General features: G+C 39.8%; 1 protein-coding gene across 4 annotated transcripts in view; it reads right to left on the minus strand.

The window, feature by feature from the left end:
- Positions 1-27,268, minus strand: part of map3k5 (mitogen-activated protein kinase kinase kinase 5) — a 72,185-nt gene that overhangs the window by 27,195 nt on the left and 17,722 nt on the right. For 2 of the 4 annotated variants that reach the window (XM_044376808.1, XM_044376811.1), the window contains 9 exons: positions 21,480-21,503; positions 21,157-21,180; positions 16,322-16,515; positions 14,173-14,341; positions 12,590-12,696; positions 5,085-5,255; positions 2,691-2,803; positions 1,216-1,375; positions 100-253 (listed from right to left, as the gene is read on the minus strand). In XM_044376808.1, the coding sequence (XP_044232743.1) occupies positions 100-253; positions 1,216-1,375; positions 2,691-2,803; positions 5,085-5,255; positions 12,590-12,696; positions 14,173-14,341; positions 16,322-16,515; positions 21,157-21,180; positions 21,480-21,503 (1,116 nt within the window). Of the gene's footprint in view, positions 1-99; positions 254-1,215; positions 1,376-2,690; positions 2,804-5,084; positions 5,256-12,589; positions 12,697-14,172; positions 14,342-16,321; positions 16,516-19,449; positions 20,299-21,156; positions 21,181-21,479; positions 21,504-27,268 lie in introns of those variants that run through there. The other 2 variants (XM_044376809.1, XM_044376812.1) reach the window with 2 other exon arrangements.

Genomic DNA, 27,268 nt, shown 5'->3' on the forward strand with positions numbered 1-27,268 from the left:
TAGCCAATTAAAGTTTGCTGAGCATGCATGATGCTTTTCTGCAAGGCCCACACTTTGTGTTGAATCTGTATGGGGGTTAACTCAGCTGGAGTCACTTACAGGGAATCGCACGGAGGAGACGTCTTTTTTTGTTGCCTCCACCAGAAAGTCCATCCAGAAGTCCACTAGCTCCTGTTTGGGGGCCGGCTGCTCCATGCCAGGCTTCTTGAACTGCTGGTAGATCAAGATGGTCTCCACCAGAGAGCACAGATACCTGAAGTCAACCAGAGAGACAAAGAAATAAAACAACCATTTACCCACTGCGCCCTGAGAAAAACAACATCCAAATCTCTATTTAACTTAATGTCAGGCTTCCCAAAAAAGGCAGATAATTATCTGGTAGATAATTTGCATGTGTATTAAATTATTTTAAACACAAAAGATCAGAAAAACAAACAATACCATAAGATTGTGTTTCCATGCTGGGTAACATTTGTCTTTGTGGCATTAATGGAAACTTAAAGAGTTTTCACAGCACTAACACAAATAAAGAACAGCAGGGTCTCATGCACTGCAAATACGAGCTGCAGATAGTTTACTGTACTCCTCCACATGCCGTAGATCTGACGCAGTCTCATAAAATCTTGTGGAATGAATATAAACTCTGTAACTATGTCTTGCAGACAATTAAGACTTTGTTCTTCCACCATGAAATGATTACGTGAGAGTAGCACGGATTAGAAGAGACATTTTTGTTATGTTTAACCTGGGCCATCATCCTTTGCCATAACAAATATATAAATACCAGTAACCCCACATTTGCAGGTTAGGTTATGGTTTTGGTTTAGTCAAGGAATGGTAGAAACATGGTAGAAATCTTTCAACATTTAGTATGTTTCTAGATGTTTCTACTGTTGACAAAAAGCTTTTTTTTTTCATTTTTCTGTCCACAGAGCTATTTCCATTGTAACCCATTTTAACTACTAGTGTATCCATTCAATTCATGTAAAGAGAGAGGTGCTGTTCAAATGAGCAAAGTGAGTTCCTTGTGATATTTTCTGTTCTGCATGCAAAATACACCAAATGCTTGCACAATAGCCACAGATGGCCACTGTGGTTTCAAGGGAAAGCAGAGCACACTCCAGATCGCAATGATACAGGCGCATTTGGGGATGGATGTGGTCTAAATGTGTTTTTCGGCATGATAATCTGAGAACAGTTTATCTGTGTTCTCACCAGATGGGGGCTTTGAGTTTGAAGAGTTTCTCTGAGGCCTGAATGACCCTGGTGTTGTCGCAGGCCAAGATGCTGGCGCCCAGGAAGAAACCCACATCCCAGTAGCTCTGCAGCTTGTCCAAGCTGCCTTTTTTACCCAGCAGGCTGCTCAGTTTCACTCCTGGAAAACAACAAGACAATATGATAAGGAATTTCACACAATAGGAGGAAGATTTTTCTATTGTCAAATTTCCCTTTGGGCTATTGCCAGCAGGATTTCAGGCAGACAACATTGCGAAAAGGGTTCAGAGCATTATCATACTCTAGTCTACGTCGATATACCAAAACATGCAGAGCTTTATGATTTGCAACTATATTCTTTAAGAGATGAAAGGTAATTGTGATAATGATCTTTGCCTTTGCGGAGGGAAGGTGCTGCTACGTGTTCTGCTGCAGACACCAACCGTTTTGGAGAGGCAGGTGGGAGTGGTGGGGATAAGGGTGGTGGTGAGCAGGGTCTAGAGGGATGGAGGGTGGGGCTAATTTGGGGAACTGCAAGCTGATTCCCAGAACTGCCTGCTCTGTTTCCCACATTCCTAAGCTCCTCTGAGCCTCAGATTTCAGGGCAAAAGCAGAAGATTGGGAACAAAGGCTTAACTGCATGCTTGGTTACAAAACAGGAGGAAATATTAGTGTATATAACCAGATTTTTAATTATTAAACCTGCATTTTTAGTCACTTCTGGGTAGCACAACAAATTGTAAATACTCACATAATATCACTTTATGGAATTAATATGGTGCACTTTTGCCTATTTACACATCCCGCAGACACGCAGCAACATTAGCATTCATTTGTAGTTATGTTTCCTGTCACCTGATGAATGTAAGTACAATATTCACTCTGCTTTTAGCTCTGTTTTTAGTCTCCACCAGCATAGACATCTTTCTCTTTAGCTAAATGCTCCACTGTGTTCTCCAGCTAGAAGCTAACTTTGTCTGCTGTTTGGTGCTGGGCAGGTAGTGCACAGTAGGTTTTGCAATGCTGCCAGCTTCATCTGAAAAATTAGTTTAATGATAGAGTGAACCAAAACGGTAAAGCTGCAGGCTGTGACAACCAAAACAAGGAGCTGAAAGACACTAAAATGCTCTGCAGCGCTGAGGGAAGCTGCAGAGTCGGGTGATAATTTCCTGTGGGTTTGTCACAACAAGTGTCACCTGCAGAATTACACATAATCATGTTTTCTTTGTAAAAAAAAAAAAAAGATTAGTGCAGCTTTAATCTGTGTAGATTTCCTGTATGGTTGCAAGTCATAAAATACAAGCTTTCTTTCTGTAAACTGGTCAAATTGTGACCTAGATAAATATAACTGATCACAAAGGACAGCTGCAGAACGAGGACAGAGAGGAGTCAGTGGTTAGTCAGCAGGCTCAATAGACTCAAATGAAAAGCAGCATAATCAGGTCAAAATGCACATATATCTAGCGTCCACTCACCGACTTTGCGAAGCTCGAAAGACGTATCAAACTGGTGCCCAGCTGCCAGGAGAAGAACAGCATAGTTGATACCGGAGTGTAGTGTTGGCTCTGACTCAAACCCCTTTTTAAACCTGAAAGGAGAAGGAAGAAAAAAAGACTCTAATAAACACTTTTCCTCCAAGAAACGCGTCACTCCAAATCCCCGGCATCTTTTGAGAAAACGGATGGATTCATGGGGCTCCGCCAGCTTCCTGAGACACTTCAAGTTAGAAAAAACAATTACAGCCATATTGAGTTGGGGCCACAGAACGGCAAACTGCATCTCTGAGTACCTTCGCAAAACAAGAAATTTCATTTATTTAATGAGTAATCTGTTCTGCTGAGGGAAGGAGTGTGAATGTTATTAGGAGCCTCTGCCAAGTTGTGACATGGAACTGAAAATAACAGCCAGATGGGAGCTTGATTATGGAAGCAGCATATTCAATCAACAAAGATGAGATCTTAAAAGCAATTTCCAGAAGGCGGCAATCAACAGCCTCGTGTTATTATTATTGCTCTGTTATTCAGTCAACTTCTGTCAGCTCCTGTTAGCCTTTATGTGCTCACATGACAGCCATACATAAGGAGATGGAGGATTTAAGAGTTAAAACTTTCTTTATGTACATACAGTCAACTTGATCTGCCTTCAGAATTCCTTAATTTTTCAAGATCTGGATTCCACGAGGTGCTGGAAACACCTCATATGCATCTGGCTCTGTGCAGACTCAGTGTCATGGAGATCCTACAGGTTTTTCAGCAGTTCAACTCATGTTGTGAACGTCCAGCTCAATCACATCTCAAAGGTCTCTTCAAAGTTAAGATTTGGACTGAACTCTGGAAAGTCACTGTCTAGTAAGAAATTTTCTTGGAAACATGTTGAGACAATGATGAAATTATCCTGTGAGCAGATTCCCAAAATGCTGTATAAATAAAAATTGTTATGATTATATAAATGATATATATTCAGTGATCATTTTCTTTCAAAGTCACTTACAGTAGATCAGCTTTTAAGTTATGTTTTCCTTACATCGTTTCTCAAAATCATGCTCTATTACAATACAGCGGTGCAACTGTTTCAACTAGAATTTCATACTGTAGTTGAGGGAGGGGAAGTGATGCAGCACCTAAAGTTACAGAGGCTCAGGTATTTGCTTTGTGGCTCCCCTGAAAAAAATAAGAATAATTATGGCAGATCTTTCTGAATTGTGCTACCACTGGACTCTAAACTCTATCCACTGAAGGAGAAAGTATAATGATCATTATACTGTAAATAAACACATCACAATGTAATACTCATATTAATATTTGAAGCCACTTATTTACAAAGGTTTTACTGTATGAATAGGTTACCATTTCATATATGCTAATTTTTCCGCTGGAGATATGGAACTTATAAAACACGTTCTGCAGACCGGCTTCAGGCGCAGGTTACTCTCCTGAGTGCTTTCAGAGAACTCATTAAGGGCAGGATTAATATTAGTTATGTATTATTTAGCATTGTTGCTCTTGAATAATACGTTAATGTTTTATTTTTTGTGTCTGTTTTTATGTTGTAAACTCATCCACATATATATAATTCCAAATGTTCAGCATGACAACGACCCAAAACATACAGCCAGAGTCATAAAGAACTATCTTCAGCAACACAAGGAACAAGGAGTCCTGCAACAGATGTTATGGCCCCAACAGAGCCCTGAACCCTTCTAAGAACTGCATTAAAAGTAATATTTGGTGGTTCATTTTCCAAGAAAAATGTTTCCAACTTGCTGCTTTTGCACAAATTTAAAGTCATCCACTTTAGGAATAAAAAGATTGAGCTTCTTGAAAGAGGCAGTAGTTAGACATTGAAATGTAATTCAAAAGCTTCATTGGCAGTAAGAGGTCTGAGAATATTACCATACCACTTCTTCATCTTCCCACCTGCAGCCTATATTGCTTACACAAGGAATAAATGAGCCATGAATTCAAGCTTTTAACACTACCATTAGCATTTTCCATCAGAATCTCATACCAAGACCATATTATTTTAATCATTGCATTTGTGAAACCTCTGCTTTAAGGTGTAATTTGAGATGACTGATGTACTGAGCTGTCATTTGCAGACTTGTGGCCTGCCTGTTCCCTTGAATGAGACTTGTAATTGCCCTCAAGAGCAAAGGTTTTGACTTCAGGATGATTAGGAAGATGATTAAGAAGACTTTATTCATGGCACCATTCATGGTAATCTCTTAATTCTGCGGTGCTGCAATCCAATGAGTCACTTTAAAATCATCTATCATGCATCTTGCCCTCCGAAACATCTAATCTAACAATATTTATGTGTGACTCAGTGTCTGGAAAGGCCCACACTGACATCCTGCCCGGCTCTCTCACCAGTGTGTGCCGCTGTCTCTGCTCTGTGTGTCAGTAAAGTGAGACTCCAGGAACATGTCCTTATAGATCCGTCCCACCAGGCAGTAGATGTCCGAGGCCACCTGCTCCTCGCCCTCCACCAGGGGCAGCATGATGTCCAGAGCCTTCTGTCTGTCGCCTGGCAGGTTCCTCCTAGACTCACACACATGCACAAAAACATGACAAAAGCACACAGACACAGCATGCAAAGTCAGTCAGGAAGGAGTTAAACTGCATGCTGATCATTTTAAACTTGAGTGAGAATTTCCCCTCTATAGCTTTGAGCAGAAATCTATCCATGCTTGTGTAAATATCTCTTTTCATCTACTACTTACAGGAGGAAAACTGTCCCGGGTATTTGTGACCGTAACACTCTTAATATTAAAGGGGCACTTAACTAATTTTACAGGTCAAAGTCAATTAACTAGAAATCTACTACTCAGTATGTAGTAGTTGCATAAATTATATTGTCTTCAGTGGCTCTGGAGGGAGCTGAAAAGATGCTGTGGAGTTGCATTATGGGAAGTATCAAAATTACTGTTATTTAACATGGTGCTATTATGTAATTATGCATTTACAACATCAGAGATCCTTTTTAAATGAGTGCACAAATATCATTGACACTGGCTCCTAAAGACAGTGTTACATTATTGGTTCTTTGTAGCCTAATGGTGTGTTCACACCGAAGCCAATTTTTCACGCGGCAAGAACACATACAAAGTCAATGCAAAGACGTGAATAGATGCAAATGGCGACACGAATGATGCGAATTTCGCGTATTCGCATTGCGAATACCTGTATATTTACTGGTGGGAGGAGTTTATTTTTTAGACTTTTGGGATTAATAACGGATTTATCTTCACCTGAGTCACACACCTCTCTCTCTCAGCTGCTGTCATCAGTAATAAACATCTTAAATGCCTGCGAGTTTATATAATTTTAAAAAGTTACACTGTATATAGATATCTGTGTGTATAAACATGTCGCTGCCGTATTTATGCCTTTAGATGACGTTATTTTGGCAACCTATTGATTTGTTTATTGCAATTAAATCACAGCACAATCTAAGTTTATTTTGGGTTCAAACCGCTTTAAGATCTATAAGTACAGGAAATCAACGGATTTTTGGGGGGAGTTTTGTATGACGGGTTAATTCACTTTATCACAGTAAAACAAACTGAGAAGAGTTGATAATGTATCTCAGTGTTTACAGATACGTGTCGGTATGACTGTTGTTAGCAGGAGGACTGAGCTGTCATGACGGCTGAGCTTCAGTAACATCACCGTGCTGGCTTCCATTGTCCAGGTGAGAGCTAGTCGGTGCCTGCTGTCGCTTGCTGTCTGTGTGGGGCGAATACACAAACACAAATGATCCCTCGCTCAAACTCACACGAGTAACACTAGGCTAGAGAGTGTCTGTAAATCATTTATCATTTATGGTGTGTTTATTAGAATTAGTCAGCCTTAAAACTGTTTTTTTACCCCGGTTTAACCTACAAAATTTCAGTAAGGTCATGTAAGGTTTTTCTGCTGCAGGGGGAAAAAAATGTGAATGAAAACAAGTTCAAAGTGTCTTCCGATGTCAGAAATGGATTGCGGACTGATCCGTTAAGCAGACAAGAATTACTGCTGTCATAGATGATGAGGAGCTCAAAAAGACAAAAATATAGTCTGTACAGTGTATGACTGCCTCTTTTAAGTCCCCAAAGGCTACATCAGTTACATTTAGTAGGAACCTTGAACATCAGCATTCATCAGAATCAAAGATAGAAATGAGAGTAAAAATGCCTCATGAAAATGAAACAATCAGCTCTTTCAAAAGAACTGAAATGTCATGTTAAAGGGCAGTGTTTCACAGTCTGTTCAACTAATTATAATTAGCCACGCAAACACACCTTCTGATTACTTTCTATTTTTGGATAATTACATATAAACTATAGGAGTTTCCATGAAATTCCTATGTAAAGGGTGTGTACAGTCACCACAGTTTCACCCAAGATTAGTGTCACCAATTCAACATCCAACCAACTGTGAAATACGGTCACAATCTCCCCTTCTGTTCCTGAGTTACGGAGTTGAATAACGGCCAGAAAAGTGTTTTTGCAGAACACTATGATGTCACAGTGAAGTTGACCTTTGACCTTTTGGATATAAAATGTCATCACGTCATCATTTTATCCTATTAGACATTTGTGTGAAACTTTGTCATAATTAGTGTATGAATTCTTGAGTTATGGCTTAAAACATGTTTTATCAGGTCACAGTGACCTTTGACCACCAAAATCTTATCAGTTCATCCTTGAGTCCAAGTGGACGTTTGTGCCAAATTTGAAGAAATTCCCTCCAGCCATTCCTGAGATATCACGTTCATGGGAAAGGGACGAACGGACAACCTGAAAACATAATGTCTCCGGTCACGACTGTCACCTGCACCGAGGCATAACAAGTTTCTCAAGTAATCACAGTCAGTGTTGTTGCTAAGCTTGAAGCAAAAATATTAAAATGCTGCAAGCAAAACATAAAAAATACAACACATATAACATAATTAATGTGGGTGTGTGTTAGTAATATGAACAGAGTGGTTCAGGCAGGGTATGTGTGAATGTAGAGTACGTGTTTGAGCATTTAATGATGTGTATGTGATTGTTTGTGTAGCTCGGGAACGGTTGTACAGCTATCCTTATGGGACAGTGATACTTGGCACAGAGGAGGCCATTAGGACTCCATCTTAAATTACTGAGGTTACTGAGTTCATTAAAAGAATTGCCGCTTTTATTAAGCACAGTGAGCCTCCAACTGTACTCGTTCAGGTACTGAAGTTTCCGTCGTAACTAACCTGTGAGGACGTAAGTGAGGCTCTGCAATGAATAACCCATTCAAAAACAACAAACAGGGAAGACGGACTGTAGCCTCAGCTGTTAATCTGTTGAGTTACATGAATGTCTGTTCATGAAAGCTTTTAGATTTCCTGTTCTGATCGCTGTGTCTAGGGGTGATGTATTTCAGGCTTCCGCTTTGTGAAATGAAACAGTCAAACACAAATAGACCTGCGATCAGGTATACCCGTGCTCCTGACACAACTTGGCGCGACCAGCAAGTTGAGAGAATTTCCTAAAAGGGTTTAAAAAGGTGCCTTAACACATATTTGTTTGTATAATTGGGCAGCCTCATGTTATTTTTTTGTTGATTTGTTATACACTGAGAAAAGAAACACATACCTAACAGAACATAATATTAGGTGCATAATTTAATGTGATTATGAAATAATGTGATCAGGGATTACATAAAAGTTATGAGTTATATACTGAAAGTAACAACTAAAGAAGAAAATACTGGAGACAGATCCTTAAACAAACTCCTTCAACATACTTGTCTTCACAAAAAACATCATGAGGTATTAATATCAAGGAAGGTCCCTAAGAGCTTAAGGAAAATCTGTTTCCTCATTATGCAAATTCATGCAGCAAGTGGCTTCAAAATCTTCCCAGAACAACCACTACACTGTGGAAATATTTATTCTTGAAGTATGAAATGTCGATCAGGCTTTGTTCTTATGTTGCTGAACGTTTCATGACACAGACTTCAGGGAGAAATGACTGGTGTCAACCTCCAACGTTTATTCTCACACAGGCACAATGTGTGATAGTCATGAAAAAATAAAAATCCCGATAAACATAACGTGACTGCTCTCCAGAGCGAGAAGGTTAAATAAAACATATGAGCTGACAGCTATTACCATGGAGACCGTCCAGAGGGAAGAAAAGAGTGCTCAGGGAGACGAGATCTGCTCTCTCCTCATGCATCTCTCTTTCTTCTCTTCCAGAGTGCTGATGGGTGTTTGGATGGAGGAGATTCTTCCCTCGCTCCTGTCAGACTACCTGCAGCGAGTCAGCCCGGTGCAACAGGCCCCCCCGAGCGGCGTTCAACACTCACATGCCAGACGCTGCCCTGCTGCAGACACGAGGCTTAAAGCCAATTAGTTGACACACTTCAGCCTGGCAGATTGATTTAGAAGCAGGGCACCCACTTCAGATCAATCATCAAGCGTTTCTTAAGGCTGAGAGTGGAGTGGAAAATTCATTCAAAGATTTTCCTTATAATTTTATAGTACAGTCCATTACAACCTACGACTGACATTTGACAGATCTGGCTTTTTGAGTCAGTTGTATATCAGTGACTTGTATTAAAGCTTCAATATAGTTATTTCTCCAGGAAAATGTCAAAGAAGTTTTATTTGGTTCCTTTAGAGATGGATTCTTATCAGGGTGGAAAAAACTCTGAAAAAGCATGTAGACTACAGACTTAACGGACCATTAGGATAATAGGGATAAAATCCCCTATTACTATTACGTATTTGTAATCTTATAGTAAAATATTGGAACCCCTCCCCCCGTCAAGCCTTTCTGACATCAGATATAGGTTGAGTTGTGTCCGACAAATTCTGTATCTTTCCGAAACCGACGATCCAACATCTATACCAGCCGGGGTTTGAACTTCTCTATTTAGCTCTGTGTTTTCATTCTCGACAAAACCATTTTCACTTTTCATGTGAACAACCGACACGAACAAACAACACTATGAAAGCCTTCCAGAAGAGACAGTCTAAAAATGTGTAACATATTTTAACGATGTCGCACCTCCCTCCTTTCCACAGTATGACTGCTAGCTTCCGCTTCGAGTCTATGTTCAGAACAGCTACTGTCTAAACACTTTTGATTTCCGAGGTGGTACAAATCAGATCTTACCAAGCGTAAACCGATTCTTATACACCATTTACACCTGGTATTAACATGCAATCTGCATCCAGATAACTTATCTGGATAAGGGAAAATGCATGTTAATGCAAGGTGTAAATGCATGCAGAACTCATTGGGATCACATTTGAAAGTGGTTGGGCTCGTACTGTGATTGACTCTCGGCAAAGTGTAATGTAATCTGTACAGTGTGACCACATTCATAAGAAAAAAATCCCCCCAGCAAGTTGAAAGGTCACTTATTAGTAAAAAGAAGAGTAGTAGGGGTGGCTTAAAGTCTTCACTCGCAAAAAGTAAATGACACCCAGCCACAGCTTTGCTTCTCATGACCTCGGATGCGTCATGTTCGTTGACAAGTCCACCAGTCCCGCCTACCTAATTTGCATATTGAGATCTGTATCAATGTAGGCACAATTGAGATAGATAACAAGCAATTAATACCAGGTGTAAATGCAAAGACCCATAGATCAGACGTCATTATGCAGATAATTCAGATCAAATGTTAATACCAGGTGTAAATGGGGTTGTAGTCTAATCTAGTGTATAAAATACCTGACAAATTAATGAACTTTTCATCACACTGATGCAAAAATCTTGCTAAAATCTTACTGTATATTGCCACAACATTGTCCACAATAACCCACTACACCCAGAAATATTAATGGGGATATCTACCACAGAATAAACTTTAAAGTATGGCAAAATCTCAGAAATAAAACCAATTTAAGTCATCAAAGTTCGAATTCTCCTGTATTTCCAATCAAAATGTTGCTTTAATTTGGGTCCCTGAGAAGAGGGACCTAAGAGCCCTGATACACCAGTGCTAATCAATTACGCAATAAATATGTAATAAAAACAGGAACATAACCATCATGTTATAATCAGATGTGCGCAAAATTGAAGAACTATTGTGTTATTTAATATATAAAATTATCTTTTGCCTCACACACCACAAAAAGGAAAAAAAAAGATAACACAGTTATACCGCAGATTATAATCTGTCCAAAGGAGCACATCACTTAACCGTCACACGCAGCAGCTAGTGTAGTTATAGTGACTCATGAAGCTTTGTTGAACTGGTCAGCTGTGAGGGACATAAGAAACCTCCTACAGGTGTGTGTCTCTACGCATGAGGTGCCGTTCTGAGCCTGAGGAGAGCATCCCAAAATCACGATGGAGAGAGTGTCTTCTGTCATTAACACTTACCACACGAAAATGTCTCACAAAATGTCTCAGTGTGGTGCCTCGAGCTTGCAAACACAATATCACATCCTGGTAATGAGCCAGTCAGTAACAGTGAACACACGGGCATCTTGGCACCCGGCAGCAACATTTTCCAATTGCTGCCAAATTAAAGAACAGCACGCTTTTTATTGCTGTTTGAGGCAGTCGCACCACGAAAACCACAGGAAGTTTACAAGCAAAGCAGCTGGTGAGAAACAAGCAGTCAAAACCTCCTGCGTTGTACATCTGTCTTTTTCCCGAGCAGACACACATGCAACTAATATTATTGCTGCTGCTGCTGCTTGGGAGCCTATAGCTTGAGCACACTGCTGCTTGCAACCCCAAATTATGTGATTTTTTTTTTTTTTTAACGATTTAATTGGAGTTTAAGAAAATTTTCCCACACTTGTTGGTTAAGAAAATCTTTTCAAAAGCCAACACATAAACATAAAATACAGTACCTTAAACAGGGTTGACGTCAGGGGTAAATGATGTTGACAAAAATCAAATATACTTTTTTTTACTGAATATCTTAATACTGATACTTACTTACACTAAAGGCAATTCTATCAATTAACGGAAATGTAGCTTTTAGGACAAAAAACAACCAACCAACAAACTTTAAGAACTTTAAAAAATTACATAACCAATAACCCAAACCCCAAGTCAGGATCTAGTCTCATATAATAATAAAACATTATGTATGCAAGTGATAATACCATCAACACGTCCTGAAATATAAAAATAATCAGGATGAGATGGAGGAAAAGAACGTCTCCATCGAGTCCGTATTTTCTATATCAGAAGTGCGTTATTGCTCTTTAACCTTTGCTGCTTACAGATACCCTGAGGAGTTCTGGTCCACTGGTAGCGCTGTGAAGCACCTGTTTTCAAGAGTGAATCCCTCTTTGTTTGCATCATGCACATGCATGTAGACGCACCTGCAAGCGCAATTTACATCCTGCTTTCAGTTTCACATTATTCCACTGATGGATAATTGGTGGCAGTAATACACCAACAAAGGTAAGATAGAATTAGACTGCTGCCAAGCAAACATGGATTTAAATGATGCACAATTTAAAGTATTTTTAAAATTTGCATTGCAGATGTTTTAAGAGGAAGGAAATGCATTGAACATGTTTATTAGACCTCAAAGATAAAGGCAATGTTAGTATTTGGTAGAACAGCATCAAGCAGATGTATTGCTTCTATGGTTGCTTGCAGTTTGCTATTGTGTGCTGATTTTGATCAATGGTTTGAACTATTGACTGGATGTTTGTTTGAGATGCAGTGTTTTTTCCTCTGCAGTGGCATAAATAGATGTAGCGCCCAGCTCTAGTTGACATTTTAAACTAGAGATAGTTGTTCTCTTAACGTGAATATGAGTGTAAAAGGAGAAAGATGAAATGACTATGAACTCATACAGGATGTGCATGTTGACTTGTATCTGTCTTGTCTGCTGTATGATGTGTTACTGTTTCATGCATGCTGTCTGACTCGCCATCTTACCGATTCAGTGCAAAGGCGTAATGGAACTTCACATGCGGATGAGCCACAGGGTCAAAGGTCGGAAGCTTCTCCAGAGTCTCCACCAGCTTCACGACGGACTCATAATCCTAGATGACAAGTAAAGATCACACTAGTGAGCTGCTGCTGCACTCATGATCATTGCTAAGCATTGTAGGACAAAATAAACTCAAACTCATCAAGGTATTGAGAGTTTCTGATGTCCTTTAATTAATTCTGTCTGAGACTCATGTGTCTGCTTAACACCAAAAGTACTTCAATAATTGACTGTCCCCTTCATCACATTTTTGTTGCTCTACTAGCCTACATAGTCACTATACCCAAAGCATGCTGAATAATTCAGCATGTCCTCAATGCTTGTTGTTCTCATCAATGATTCATGAGGCCGAGCGCTGCCTATGGTGAGTGGGAGGATGTGGACAGTGAGTGACATTGTAATGCAGAGACTTAAGAGTGTAAAGAGAGGTAGAGGCAGATTTAAGACAAGTGGTCCAAAAGCTTCGCCTAGAGCTCTCTACAGGCGGTCTGCGATGGCCCCTGTTTGAGAAAACACAACTAGCAAAGGGATGACAGATTGATGTTGAGGCAGTGACCTTTCTCTAACTTGTACAGAAGCTTCCTCTGCCAAGGTCAGGGACTTCAGCACACACACACCCGGATCATCTGTACTAAGCTGACTGGGGATCAGTGGTTTGTTGAATATCTGATTCCCCCTTACAATTTGCTCTCGGAACTTTGTGGGTTGGCAAGCTGAAAGTTTTTGCAGTCTCTCTGCAAGGATTCATGTTCTTAGGATGTAAAACTGGGGTCATAATGCAGTTTGAACCTTGAGTTGAGAATCTTTTATTTATTCATGCAGGTGGAAAACAGCTGAGCAATTCTGTGCAAATATATAGTTTTTTTATGTCATGATTATAATTTTCTTTATGTTTTTTATGAGATGTTACTGTTGGTCTCACAAAGTCAAATAAAGATGTTAATAGAAAATAACCACCAGGTTAATCAGTGATGAAAATAATTGTTAGTTATAGCCCTACTGCTTTATTAACAGGGTGTGTCCTATTCCTTTTCCTCCCTCCACTGAAATCTTTAAGCACCTGCTGTAAAAGTTGTTTTTTTATATATAGTGTATGTGCAGAGATGGTTTCTTCTGTTTGTCAAAGTTTAAACCTGCAACTCTTTGATTTAAGATCTCTCTGATCTCCAGATCTCCATTCAACCTTATCTATTTGCAGATAACCAGTAGGAAGCATCGGATTAAAAGGATGTGCTGCCTCTGTGGTGGCAGGAAAACTACGGGAGCGGTTTGAAGTGCAAAGTGAAATTTCTTTATGACACCGAACAAGGGAGTCTAACTGGAGTTAAAATCTTGTTTCTGGAAAAGGCAAATATTTCAGTGAGTGGAAACCACTTCCAACACGTGTATTCTTTTCATTAAAACAACAGGAAGGACCAACATTATCACTGGCATCTAACCAGCAACAACCAGTTGTTTCCATAATGGTTTAATTATGCAAAGGCAGCACACCTAATTTGACAATGGTTTGGTTTAGACCTTTGGTTACCTGGATATCCCTGTACGTCAGCAGCAGGTTGATGACAATGTCGACTGAAAGGCACTCCACGTTGTCCAGCCGCTGTTGAATTCGGCTCAGCTCGGTAGCCAGCTCCATGCCAGTGTACAGCTCCCGAGCTTTACGGATCTCATTCAGAATCGTCTCTCGAAAATACTGGCTGTGAGAGGAGAAAAACCACAAGAAAAAACTATGTTTGCATCGTCTTTATGATAAAGTAATACATCTAAAAGCCACCTCAGTTCCCTTTATTTAAAGTTATGTAATTACTGTATAATCCTTCCTGTGACTTAAGCAACAACTTCCATTAGAAAAAAATCTAATCAACCACAACCTTACCAAATTGTTTTTGGTAAGTTTCTCCTTGAGGGGAAATTCTAACATGATTGGAGTTTTAATTAATTTACTTCCCTACTAAATTTAGTGGGTTTTTTTTGCTTGTATTCCATGTTTTTCATATGAATCATTTGATATATGTTGTTTAAATATTGCAGTAAATATAGCCGGAAGTACATAGCAATAACTAACTCAAGCTTGGTTTGTTGGCTGTGGAGTTAATTTGAAATTAAAGGGGATATACTATGCTTTTTGCGATTTTGTTATATATACTGTTATAATGTCAAATATCTATCTAACTTGGTCAAGTATAGTTTGTTGCATGGTTTGTTGACATAGCTTTCGGAGCTGCTGAAAGTCTCCCGAGGGGCAGCTTAAAAGAGCTGGCCTTAAAGAGACAGGAGATAAAACGGCCTGTTTCAGACAGAGGCTGAACTGAGGGGCTGCATAAAAGGCCAGTATAACGAGTTTTTATAGTGTAAATCATGCAAAAATATTCCAGTAGAGCCCCAGAATATGATTATAGACCTGGAAATATGCATAATATGTCCCCCTTTAGTGTTTACATCAACTTGGAATTAATATATTGACACTGACTGATATCTTATTCTCATTTAGAAGGCCAATGTCAGCCCAATGTTGTACAACAGCAAACAAATATTGGTCTAATGAAGTAATTATTTGATAATGAACACTGTTAGTTCATAGAACAGATATGGGGAAGCCTTGTCAGACTGTCTAGGCAGGTGGTGCTTTCATAAGGTAGAATACATGTAATATATAGTCAGCAGGTTATTATAAATAGCAGTCATGCTCCTTCACACAATGTACAGTATGTGTTCCTGTACCAGGGATAGCTGAGCTGAAATCTCTCTGCTGTGTTCACTGGTTTTAACTTCATGGATGCTGGTCTCCTGGAGACAAATGCTTCATCAAAGTGCACGTTTTTCTTCTCTGCCTGTAAAACCTGAGTCACTATTTCTGGAGCCGAGCTAGAACTAACTGGCTGCTGCTTCGCCCATTGGCAGCAAAGCCTGAGATATTACCCCAGCAACTGAGGTGGTGTAAATGATTTTTTGTTGTTTTTTTTTAAAATGTAGATCACCACGCAAGTCAAAGTTCTACATAAAAATAATTACAGCAAGTAAAAAAATAGGAAGAGTGGGATAATAAAAGAAAAGGTCTGTTCTAATGAATAAAAAAAGTCACATTGCTGCTCGAACATGAACACCTGCAAGCTAAATTTTGCTCCACAGGAAGACGAAATCACACTCCCTTGGCTTCTTCCTCATTTGTGATGTACCTAATTTATTTTTCTTAGTTTATCTGCACCTCAGCTTGCATTTATACAATAAAAGAACTTCTTGTTAGTCGGAATAGCTTAAGTGTTTCCTTTAGTAGTTACCAGAAAATTTAAGGTCATGAAGATTTTGATGATTGTAATAATTACCTTCCCATCCCTCATGACTATTCATCTCAAAAACAGAATGTTTGCAGTTTGTTTAGCATCCCTTTGCACCTGAATGGCGTCTTATACTTCACATTTTATATTTTTAATCTTCTACTGTACTGTTAGTTCCTCCTTTATTGTATAGATTCCTGTGGTTCCTATACAGATGACAGTAAACATGAACTTGAACATGGCTTTAATGGTCTAAATGGTGAATAGATTCAGTTGAGACTTTTATGATCTCTGACGGGACATTACAGCATCCAATAAAAAGAAAAACTATATGAAAATATATTTAAAAAAAGCAGAATCTCTAGTCCAGTCCACCCACTGTCTGCTCCTTTCTGTACTTACTGGGAGTTGGCCTGCGACACTTTAAGCAGCTGAATGAAGCGGTCCAGCAGGGGCATGCAGATTGGCCCCAGCAGCATCTCGAAGCTGGGCTGCATCAGCTCGGTCAGGCCCTTCATCAGGCTGCTCTCACAGCAGTACACCTTGTTGTGTGGCGTCACCATGTACGGGATGAAGGTGTAGTTGGCTGAGCATGTCTGTAGGCAGAAGAGATGCAGTTTTGGTCAAAATAACTATCAGTATATTTGGGCATCAGAGAATGTCTCCTATGAAATTATTTAGAAGCAGCTCTATCAAGGTTGTAGTTTGTCTTAAAGGGTATTGCTGGTGATTTTCTATATTTTTCTTGTTGTCAACAAATCTCATGTGTAGATATTACTTTTTAATAACAGCGATCATGTTTTCAGTCTTCGGAGAGTTTAATGAGCTTCGTTAGCTTGTTGTGCTTCACATCACGACCTCTTGACTTTGTACTAAAGTTCTTTACAATGTACAATGTGGTGCAAAGTCAAGAGGTTGTGATATGTCGTAAAACTAGCAATGAAACACAGAACAGTGTTCCAGCGCATGCACAGTGGCCGCTGCCTTACAAGACACTACTCTCTGGAGACTGAAAACGTGACTGCTGTTATTTGTCTTTGGAGCTGTTTCTCTGCTGCATTCATCCAGTGCAGCAGTGTGGCTCACTGACGTGTTTTTGAGTTTTTGGACAACAGCGGTCTATGACACAGAGGAATAAGATATATCAGGCTTTGAAAACACACACAATACTTGTAAATAGATCAATTTGTTGTTGGTTTGGCTGTTGCACATGAGATTTGTTGACAATAAGAAAAATATAGAAAATCTGTAGTTACATCCTTTAATAACTAAACACAGACTCTTTCATACAGTACATACAAACCTGTAGTTTAGCAAACCTTCAGTAAACAATTATCATAGACTTCATAGACACTCTACAGTAAAACATTACACTGTATACATGGGGAGGAAGCAGACTGCCTGGAGGAAGTCTGAGCTGTTTCCCCTGTTTCAGACAGTTTCAGGTAATACACACGTGAGGCTTCATCTCTGATCTGTGTCTATGCAGACAATAGTGTTTGCAGCGTTGTTTTCACTGAACCAGTCTTAACAGGCAACAGCTGGGAGGAGAAATGTGCATCAGTGGTGACAGAGCCATTAGGAGCTGCTTTCTTACAACTGTAAACACTTACACCACTGCATTTACAAATTCCACTTGTTCATGCAGCCTGGTATTTATGAAAATCAGCTCCAGCAGAAACAGAAGCTCACCTGGTGCAGAGCGCTACCCTGTTATTTGCTGCAGCTGTGGCATTCAGGAATAATTTGGTTTTACGTGCGTTTCTGTTTCAGCAGCAGTCGTAGCACTAAAACAGTCCTTTTCTTTATTTACTTAGCTCTAATTCTTCACATCTGTGTTTTGTCTGGAGGTAGGTTTCTGTACTCGGTATCTGTATTTGTTTTAACTTCACATTATTCTCCAGAAGTGGTCGTGATGCTTCTGCTGCGGTGGTCTACCACTGCTGAATAAACTAAGAGGAAACACGTGCGTCTGGTGTTTACAGACCGCGGTGAGAGAAAGAAAGGCAGGAAATCCACTATTGATATCCTCAAGAAACATTTGAAGTCTTTTAAAGGAGAGCTATTCCCAGAATGTCAGATGTGTATTGAAACACAACATGAGAGCATCTGAAGGCGGTTGGGCTGCTACCCAGCTGCATCCTGACAGCTTTAATATTCCATAATGGTTTCAGCTTTTCAGCAGCGTCTTTTGAGAAAACACACTGCTGCTCTCACTACCAACAGAAAAAGGAAGTGAAAGGAAGGTGTGGCATTGAAGAAATGAAAGGCTATAACTACTTCCTACTGTGCAACGGTGGCTCATGACATCACCGGTTGCTGCAGTGGCAGTGCATGCCTTTCAAAAATAAACCTGTGACCCCTGTTACTATTAGGTGTGACCAGACAGGTTGCAAAATCCTGATGCTATATTTAGCTCCTCTGTGTGTGTGTGTGTGTGTGTGTGTGTGTGTGTGTGTGTGTGTGTGTGTGTGTGTGTGTGTGTGTGTGTGTGTGTGATTCATGCCGTCATGGGAAACACACAACAGACTTCGCCGGCGGCTGCAGGACATTTGAAGCAAACCTCTGCTAGTTGCTTACAGGTGACAAGTTTCTGAGCTACACGTGAAACACATGCGACAGCACCGGCACACGGGGAATCTGCTGAATGTGGCTGGGAATGAGTCAGTTATTCAGCCAGTGAGTCATCTGGTCTATTAGCCTTGCTCAAGGTCCATCTGCCCGTTTGCAGTTACAGCAGGGTTGTATTGGAGCTGCATGCCTACTCACTCACCTTCACAGAGACAACACGTACACCCACACCCATACACACACACACACACACACACACAGCTAACCACAACTTGATGTTAGCATTTAATTTATATGACTGTTCCAGCAGTCATTAACCCACTGAGGAAGCAGTCGTGACTAATAACCACCCATGGTCTCTTCCACACAGTCCTAAAGCTCTGAGATTTTGTACACGTGGGTTGAGATATAGATTTGAACTAAGGCAGTGGGTAGCTACAGTGAGTGAATTTACACCAACACAGAGGAGGTAATGTGGATGCAATTATAGTAATTGGATATACACCAACAGAGGCTAATTACCTGGGTTTCCACTATCATGTTGGGTAGTTAAATCCACTTAAAAACAATTAGCATTGCATGCTTTTGTAACAGCAGAATACAATCAAGTAAACTTGCACCTGCAGTGTAGTTTACAGCTGACGGAAATTAAATGCATTTTTATCAGCACAGGGGGTAGTTAAAGAGCAACTGAGCATTCACTAAATCCCTTCCTTCAACAGTCTAAGCGCAGTTTAGCAACCGAAAGAAAGCACAGCAGGCTGGTCAAGCTTTGGATTTCTCCACATGTTGAAGTGGTGTGTATAAGGCTGTAGAAAGAGCGGTACTTGGTATCTAAAGAGTTTGGAGGATAATGTCAATTTTTTAGCTTTTCCTAAAGCGACCACATGAGAGCAAAATTGTGAGGAATGGATTAAAAAAGTGTTTATCTGCTAGTTTCTTCCCTATATTAACCTTACTGAGTGTTACTTTCGAAGCCAAGGAGCACATCATTAGCACTACAGGTTAAGTTGACTAGCACATCCACTAGTATTTCCTCACCGTGTGGAGGCTGGTCCTGGATGCTTTAAGAGTTTAAGGTGATGTTAGCGGCTCTGGCCTGCTCTTTGTTAAAATTTGGGTACAGTTACGCTTCAGCAACCGCTTCAAGCTAGCGTAACCTGAAATAGTGCTACGTGTACCAAATACATCAGTTAGTCCTCATCCTAAAAACCTGCTCTCTTAACGGTAAATATAAAAACATAGCTTGAACATAAAAACAAGTATGTAAGCTAATGGTCAAATATGATTTTTCCTAATACCGTCGGTCTTTTAAGCACTATACCATGAATGTAGGGTACAGGTTTCTCATTTTAAAATGAGTCAGCTGGAAACATTCAAAATACATTTTCAACCAACTCACCGAGCTAACGTTAGCTTAATTAGCTAGCTAGAGCTAATAAAGTCCGCTAGTGACAGTCACATTTCAGCCAAAAGAATTGACAGTCACCGGCTAGAAATGAGAAGCTTGATTTTTTTAACTTCTCTGTGAAAATAAGGAGTGTTTGTTTCAAAAATGACTAAACATTTAGTGTTATCACTGTAAACTACATGTGTGCCGTGCAAGAACAAAAAGCTTAAATACACGGGAGCTTTAGTGAACGTAAAAAGTGATTAAAATTATATAAAAAAATTTGTTAATCTTGGCACATACTGGAAAAAACAGCAACAATGCCATCAAAGGGGATGGGAAATGAGTAAAAATGATCAAAAACTCTGCCGACATTGCTCTTTAAGTGCACTTACACAGTGTTAGGAGCACATGCACACATTGCAGAGGGCAGTTAAGTGCACTAATACAGGCAAGAAAGATGGAGAACAAAGACAGTAAGTGCACATAAGGGAGATCAGTGAGCTCACTCTCTCATACTGTGAGTGATAATCAGCTCACCTCACACAGTAAGAGTCAGAGTACGTTTCATGCAGCACAGGGCCGCCTCCTTCCACTCTGAAAAGCCACTTAGGAGAGTTAAGCCTGGAAAATCTGCTCCTGAACGTGGACTCTTGAATAACAGTCAGCCTGCTTCTGCTTTAATCACACTTTATTCTACTGTTGAATTCATTTATTTTTCAATTAGTCAATCAATAGAAATTTAATTAACAATTTTGATAAGCCATTAATCACTTAAGGTCACTTATGAAGCAAAAATGCCAAATATTTCCTGCTCCCAGCTTCTAAAATGTGACCATGTGCTGCTTTATGTCACTATCAATGAATTCTTTTGAGTTTTGGACTCATGGTCGGACGAAACAAGCTATTTGAAGACATTACCTTGGGCTCAGGGAAATTGTAATGAACAATTTTGTCATCATTTTGTGATACATAATGTCAACATCATTGACTAGTGGTGCAACACTCACAAAAGAATAAACACTGGATCTTAAATTTGTAGATTATAAACATGGCAGGCTATACGGGACATTTGTTTTGGCTTTGCTAGAAATATGTGTGTATTAATACCCAATGTGTTTCAGAAGGTCAGTGTGAATATGATTCAAACTATATTAGGATGTGTTAGTAAAGAACAGGATTTCCTTAGCTTTAAGGCAGGACGTTATTTGAATGCTGCAGTTTTTGCAAGTCAAATTTTCAAAATGCTTTATGCAGATCATGCTCGTGCACTCACTGTAACCAATGAAGCAGCTGTCATCTGAGAAAAAAAAACATCTTGAAAACCAGCATTCACACTGAAGAGAAAATGCTTTCATGTTACATTTCTGTGAAACCAAACATTTATCACTACGACTAAAGAAAAGCCAGCTGCAGAGGAGAAAACCTTTACAGCACCGAGAAGAGAAACATGAGGTGTTAGACACTGTGCTCTCTGCAAGTTGTAAAAAAGCATATTCTTTGCACCACATAATATGTGTGATGTGTGAGCAATGGGTGAGTAATGTGTGAGAAAGGCAAAGGCGAGAGGGAAAAAAAAAGATCGCTTTGTGTACTTACAGTGTTCTTCTGGCAAATTATCTCCTGAAAGAAGAGAACAGAAAAATACATTTAAAGATTCAAGAGGAACATTTTCTCTTAGGGCCAATTTTAGTCTTGGACACCGTGTTACTGAACAAAACAACACTATATATAGTAGTTGCTTGTTAGGACTACTTGTCCAATATCTGATGAATACTTCTGATAAAAAGATGAGACACAAGCTGATGTAAACAATTCAGAATACAAAATATTCTGACCAAATTTTGCAGACGTTTTATGAGGGAGAAAAGGCGTTCGACATGTTTGTTAAGCCTCAAGATTTGTTTATTATGAAAACTCTGCAGTGTGCCTTTAACTGTGCATGTCAAGCAAGAATAAAATATTAAATATTAAAAATTTGCACATTCAAAACCTCAAAAGCACAAAAAAAACAGCTGTCTGGCTAACTTCCTGTGTAATCAAAGTACCTTAAGGCCTCAGTACGCCTCAAACAAAGAGCTTGTCAGATTGAGTCCTTTTAAAAGAGACAATTCAACAATTGCAAACATTTTACGCAGAGACTGACCAGGTATGAGACGGTGTTTCAGTAGGCCTGGTCTAAAATTCTCTATCAAAATGTCTTTTTTCATTTTAACACTTGAAATATTTCTGTCAATTTTCATATCTACAATCAAAGCCTTCGATGAGAAACTGTCCAAACGTCTGTGCCGTTTTCCCATTTGTACAGATCATAGCGCTGAACAGCAGGCTTTATGCCCTGCCTTCAAGTATTGCCATTCAGGACAGGCAAAAAAAGGTTCACAATGTTTCAAGTCTGCACTCAAATGAAGATTGAAACTATTTTTGGTTGCTGAATTTGTTTCTCCTGTTATTATTGGCCAGTAAGAGATCCCTTCTTGACATACTTCCAACGTAAGTGATGGAACCAGTGTGTTCAAATGTTTATCTGTAATTAATATGGATAAGTGGATGTCTTATCTTTTTCGTTTGAAATTCACTGTGTTTCCTTGGATGGTGTTTCCTTGTTGAGCAGTGCAGGGATAGTAACAAAAAGAGCAAAATTTGTACTAAAAAGACTAAAAAACTAAAAACTCTGGAGGATATTGACTTGATTTGATTAAGTCAGACGGATGAAGCCGTATACTATCTTCAAATAATATTTAAACACATTTTTGCACAGAAGGAGGATTGTGGATTTTGTCCCCCATCACTTCCATTGAAAGTACATTATGAAGGGATCTTCTAATGGCCAGTATAAACAGGAGGAATGATTACAGCAAGCTAAAGCTATTCAAATGTTCATATGGGCACTGACTGTTGTTTTAAGACACTTGAAAAATGTAAACCTGTCCTTTAAGACGGGGTCAGATGATATGACCTTAGTCTTAAAGTCTATATTCTGCAACCGGAAGTGGGTTCTTTTTGTCAAACGTTAACATGTATTTTAACAATCCAGAAAACAGTTAACATGTCTTTAAAATTAGCTTAAGAGCTGCCTCAATTTTTCCATTTTGTAACTCCGGGATAATATCAGTTGCCAGTGATAACATACTGCACATGCACCACATTCTGTATATTTTCTAACCAGACACACAGAAATGATTTGTCCTACATTTCTCTCATCACACACTAATGTGATCAATGGGCTGAGCTACTAAAGAAGAGTAGTCATTTTACATTACTGTGTGTACATTGCATGGCACAAAACATTACTAATATCTGCTGCTCCCTGAGGGATAACGAGGCAATAATGGATGCTTGCAGAACATCAATACTACATTAGATTGAGTTTGTTGTATGAGTGCTGTGTTGACTTTTAGGATGCGTTGCAATCTGAATCAATAAGAGTGATTTCCTCGAAAGAAATCTAAAACATGTATCTGCACAAGTAGGTGAAGAAAATCTTACACTTTCATCCTTTAAATCATGTGCAAATAAACTGCATAGCTTGTAGAGTGAGACTCTCTTATCAGAAGAAAGAAAGGCCGCTGTGAAAAGAAGCATGACTGGCCCGGGCACACTGACAACACAATGGCCTCTTTAGGTCTCGGTGTATTTTTAAAAAGAGCACCAGTATTTAGAGAAAAGCACTGACGTCTAAAAGAGCAGCCTTTGAAACAATTTAGCGGCTTGATAGAGATCAGAGGAAACCGCCAGAGAGAAATGGTCTTTTCAGGCAAGGTGAGGTGCAGCCGGGCGGCCGCACAGTCAGCCAGGCGGGCGGGCACCACCAAAAAACCACAGGAAGGAATAAAAAAACCCTGGCACAGTAAGTTTGCGTTAGAGCAAGACCTTAAGCAATTTTCACATTATAAAAAAGCTGAAATAGTTGAGTTGAAAATGTGCATTAGCTTTTTATGTCATGTTTATCTTGACTTCTGCGTTAACCTGCACTGGGGACAAACAAACCTCTCCTGACAGGCTGTACTATATGCTGACTATACAGTGGATCACTGTCGCCTCTCACTACACAAACTACCTAAAATAAAGACTCCAGTGTTCCTCTGCTACAAGTCGCCTACAGCAGGAGTTTTTTTAATGTGTTCAGCTTGGGCCTCAGATTGTGTGAACTACGCCTTGTCTGGTACACAGCTACAAGACTCACACTGTTGTAAAATGCTGACTCGGCCAAAACCGGTCTGTAACAGTCTGTTTCATGTGGATACAGTTTTGTTACTCTACATCGTAAACTGCTATGACACACTAGTGATTCAACTTACAGTCAATGCACTTCATGGTTTTACATAACGTTGTACATGAATGCATCATCTCACTGCTTACATTCTCTGGATCATATAATAGAGCACAGAGATTCATGACGAGCTGTAAGGCCCTCACTCATCACTACCACACTGTATGCTCAAGTTGGTTAGCCTCTTTCATTTCTCAAAGACTCCTCCGTTGGCATTGTTTTATTTATAAAACCATTCTTGGGATATTACCAGTATATCTATGTGTGTACATGAAAAGGAAATTTGCAAACAAATATGCTTTTCACTCACAGAGCATCTTTTTCCTGACTGTACACACGGTTCAAATAGAGTTTGGTTTATGCTGCTCCCTATACTTAGAATCTTCTGCAAAATGAGTAAATTACAGTCACTGGTTTCTCTGAGCAGATTTAAAGATTTGCTGCAAGAACTCTGTGCATCATCAGCTATCTGCCAATATCAGGGTTAGGGTTATTAATATAGTGTATCGTGTAGTATAGCAGGATTAAAACCAGTGTATTGCAAGCCCAGTGGCCAGGCCTGAGTTGGAAAAAAAAGTATTTTAAGATGTTTCCTAAACTAAAATGTGTTATACAAGTAGCATAGCTCCTTTGAGGAATAGCTCAGTGCATAGCGAGTGTGTGGTTGAGAAAGAGAGCGTGTGTGTGTGACGGTGAGGCTGCAGTGACACTGGTCTGCAGTGCACACAGATGCGGGGACGAGTCAGAGGACAACCGCAACTTAGAACCAGAACCGGAGCAACCTACGTGCCATCCTGAGAGAGACACACTGAGAGCAGAAGGTTTCTGCTGAAAACAAGCACTGAGACCTGGGGGGACATGAGAGCAGCTGCTCGCTAACAGCTACGTGTGTTTACAGCACAGAGCAGGAAGGAGGACAGACATCTCACTCCGCTACTCTGCTGACACAGAGCAGACACTTTCAGTCTATATAAAATAACACGCTTAGTAATTTACAAATTAGAGTTTTTTATTTGACGTGGATGCTGATATGCAAAAATGAACTAAATGAAAATAAACTCCTAACACGGTAACACGTTTTGCTCAGCCTGCCGGCTCTGCCCCTTGTAGAATATATGTCCTTTTTGCCCAAAAGAACTACTTAATTAATCAAAATAGTTGCCAATCAAAGATCAGTTAATTGATGATTAATTTTAGTTCTAGATTTAACTCCTTACATTTTGGCACAGTTAAGAACTAGCTGCTAACAAAGTCAAGAATCCTTCTTTGTACTCTTAAAGCTGAATTTCTGTCGAAGAAATTAAAAGTGCTTCATTATGGCTATCACTATATGCAGCTTCTCACTTAAGTCTGGTGTGTGTTTTTTTCTGGTTTTATAATATCATTGCTCAGTAGGTGTGCATCAAGACTAAAGTACACGCTGACAAAATCAAACGCCACTAGTCAAGTGTTATCAACTCTCAGGAGTGTTGTTGTGAGTACAAAGCACAGATGAGAACTTATTACTCCTCTCTACTCTCCAGGCAGAATAAGACTCGCTTGTGTCTTGCCCTTTTTTTTTTTTATGTGCACGGCGTTGGGCTGTGTTCCTTATTCATCACCTATATTAGCCCTGCCCTGTCACAGCAAACATTATCGTTGGCTCACTCTTACTCCTTATTCCAAAATTACCCCACCCAAGTCATCAGTGTATTTTAAAAGCTGTCTGAACATACAGAGTAGTTGTATTACTGTGTTGCCTTTTAATGGCCTGTTTGCATTATAATCTTGTTCAGATATAATATTGATGGCGTCTCCTGCCAGCAGACAAATCAGACAAGCTTATCTTTTATTCATCAGCCAACTTGTGCCGTCTGGATGTTGACACCGAGTTGAACCTTGTGTGCATAAAGTAAGAGCACTGACGAAGCTGGGCAACCTTTATTCCCTGCTCAGGATTATTAGGGTTTGCAGTAAGATTAGACTTGGTGTACGAGGTGTTTGACTTTCATAAACTTCAACAAATCAGATATAATGTCATATTATTCTAGCACAAGCCTATCAGTCTTGGTTTGGACTTTAAGTGACACATGAGATGTCCGGGCATTCAGGATTGCGACGATATCACTGATAGAAATGCGTCATAGATATGGAAGTAACAAGTGCTTGTTAAGCAGAGGTTGGTCTAAGTGAGGATTAAGGTGTACTTTCCCTCTCCGCCTTATACGTCAGGAAAGTGAAACCTAACTTGCACTCAATCAGGGAGCGGGCATCCTGATGTGAAGATGCTGGCCACTCATCCGGACAACAAAACCCTCTTGATATGCCGCATCACTGCCCAGAGCCACAGAGCTTAAAATCCCTAATATCCTGTCCTCTGCCTACTTGGCTGTAATGACAATGTGAGGCTGTTTTCCATAGCTTGTGTTGAAGGAAGGGGTTGATGATGAACCTCTGAGGCCAGCAATAAGCACCTGCTTCCTGGTTGAATTTGCATGTGCTGATTATGAGTGTGAAGAGCTGCATGGCCCCTTGTCATGGACAAAAGCTCTCCACTGCTATAGCCAGTCAGTCTCTGATAGGCTCGTCTCTGCGGGGTGGTGTTGGCATGCAGCCACACAGCCTCGGAATTAAATTGTCTGTTTGATGTTAACTGTGCCTTTAAATGGTGAGCATTCACACGGTTGCTCAGTGATTTGTTCTGTTGCATGGCATGTGGTGGTAGAAGCTTTGATTACATTTGTGTGGTGATCTGCTCCTTCAGTGCTTAGATAAGCTATTTTTCACTCATTTGGTGTTCCATTCAAATTATGTGACATAGCTCCGATGTGAACATAGCTAGCTAGTAAGAAAAAGCTCCATTAATTGATTCTGTTGGCCACTTAGTTGCAGCTGAACAAGCTGTAAACACCATATTGACATATTGTCACCTTATTAAGTTGTCATGGCTAACATGTTAGCCTATTTATACATCCAGGAGACAGTGAGCAACATTAGCATTCATTTGGTGTTGTGTTTCTGGCCACCTGACGTCCAATTTTCACTTTCTTTTTAGCTCTGGCTTGGTCTCTTCCAGCTCCTGAGGGAAATATCTGGCCTTTTAGCTGCTAAATGCTCCATGATATTCACCACCTCA

The sequence above is a fragment of the Thunnus albacares genome, chromosome 16 (genome assembly GCF_914725855.1).
Source record: "Thunnus albacares chromosome 16, fThuAlb1.1, whole genome shotgun sequence".
Classification (NCBI taxonomy): Eukaryota; Metazoa; Chordata; class Actinopteri; order Scombriformes; family Scombridae; genus Thunnus; species Thunnus albacares.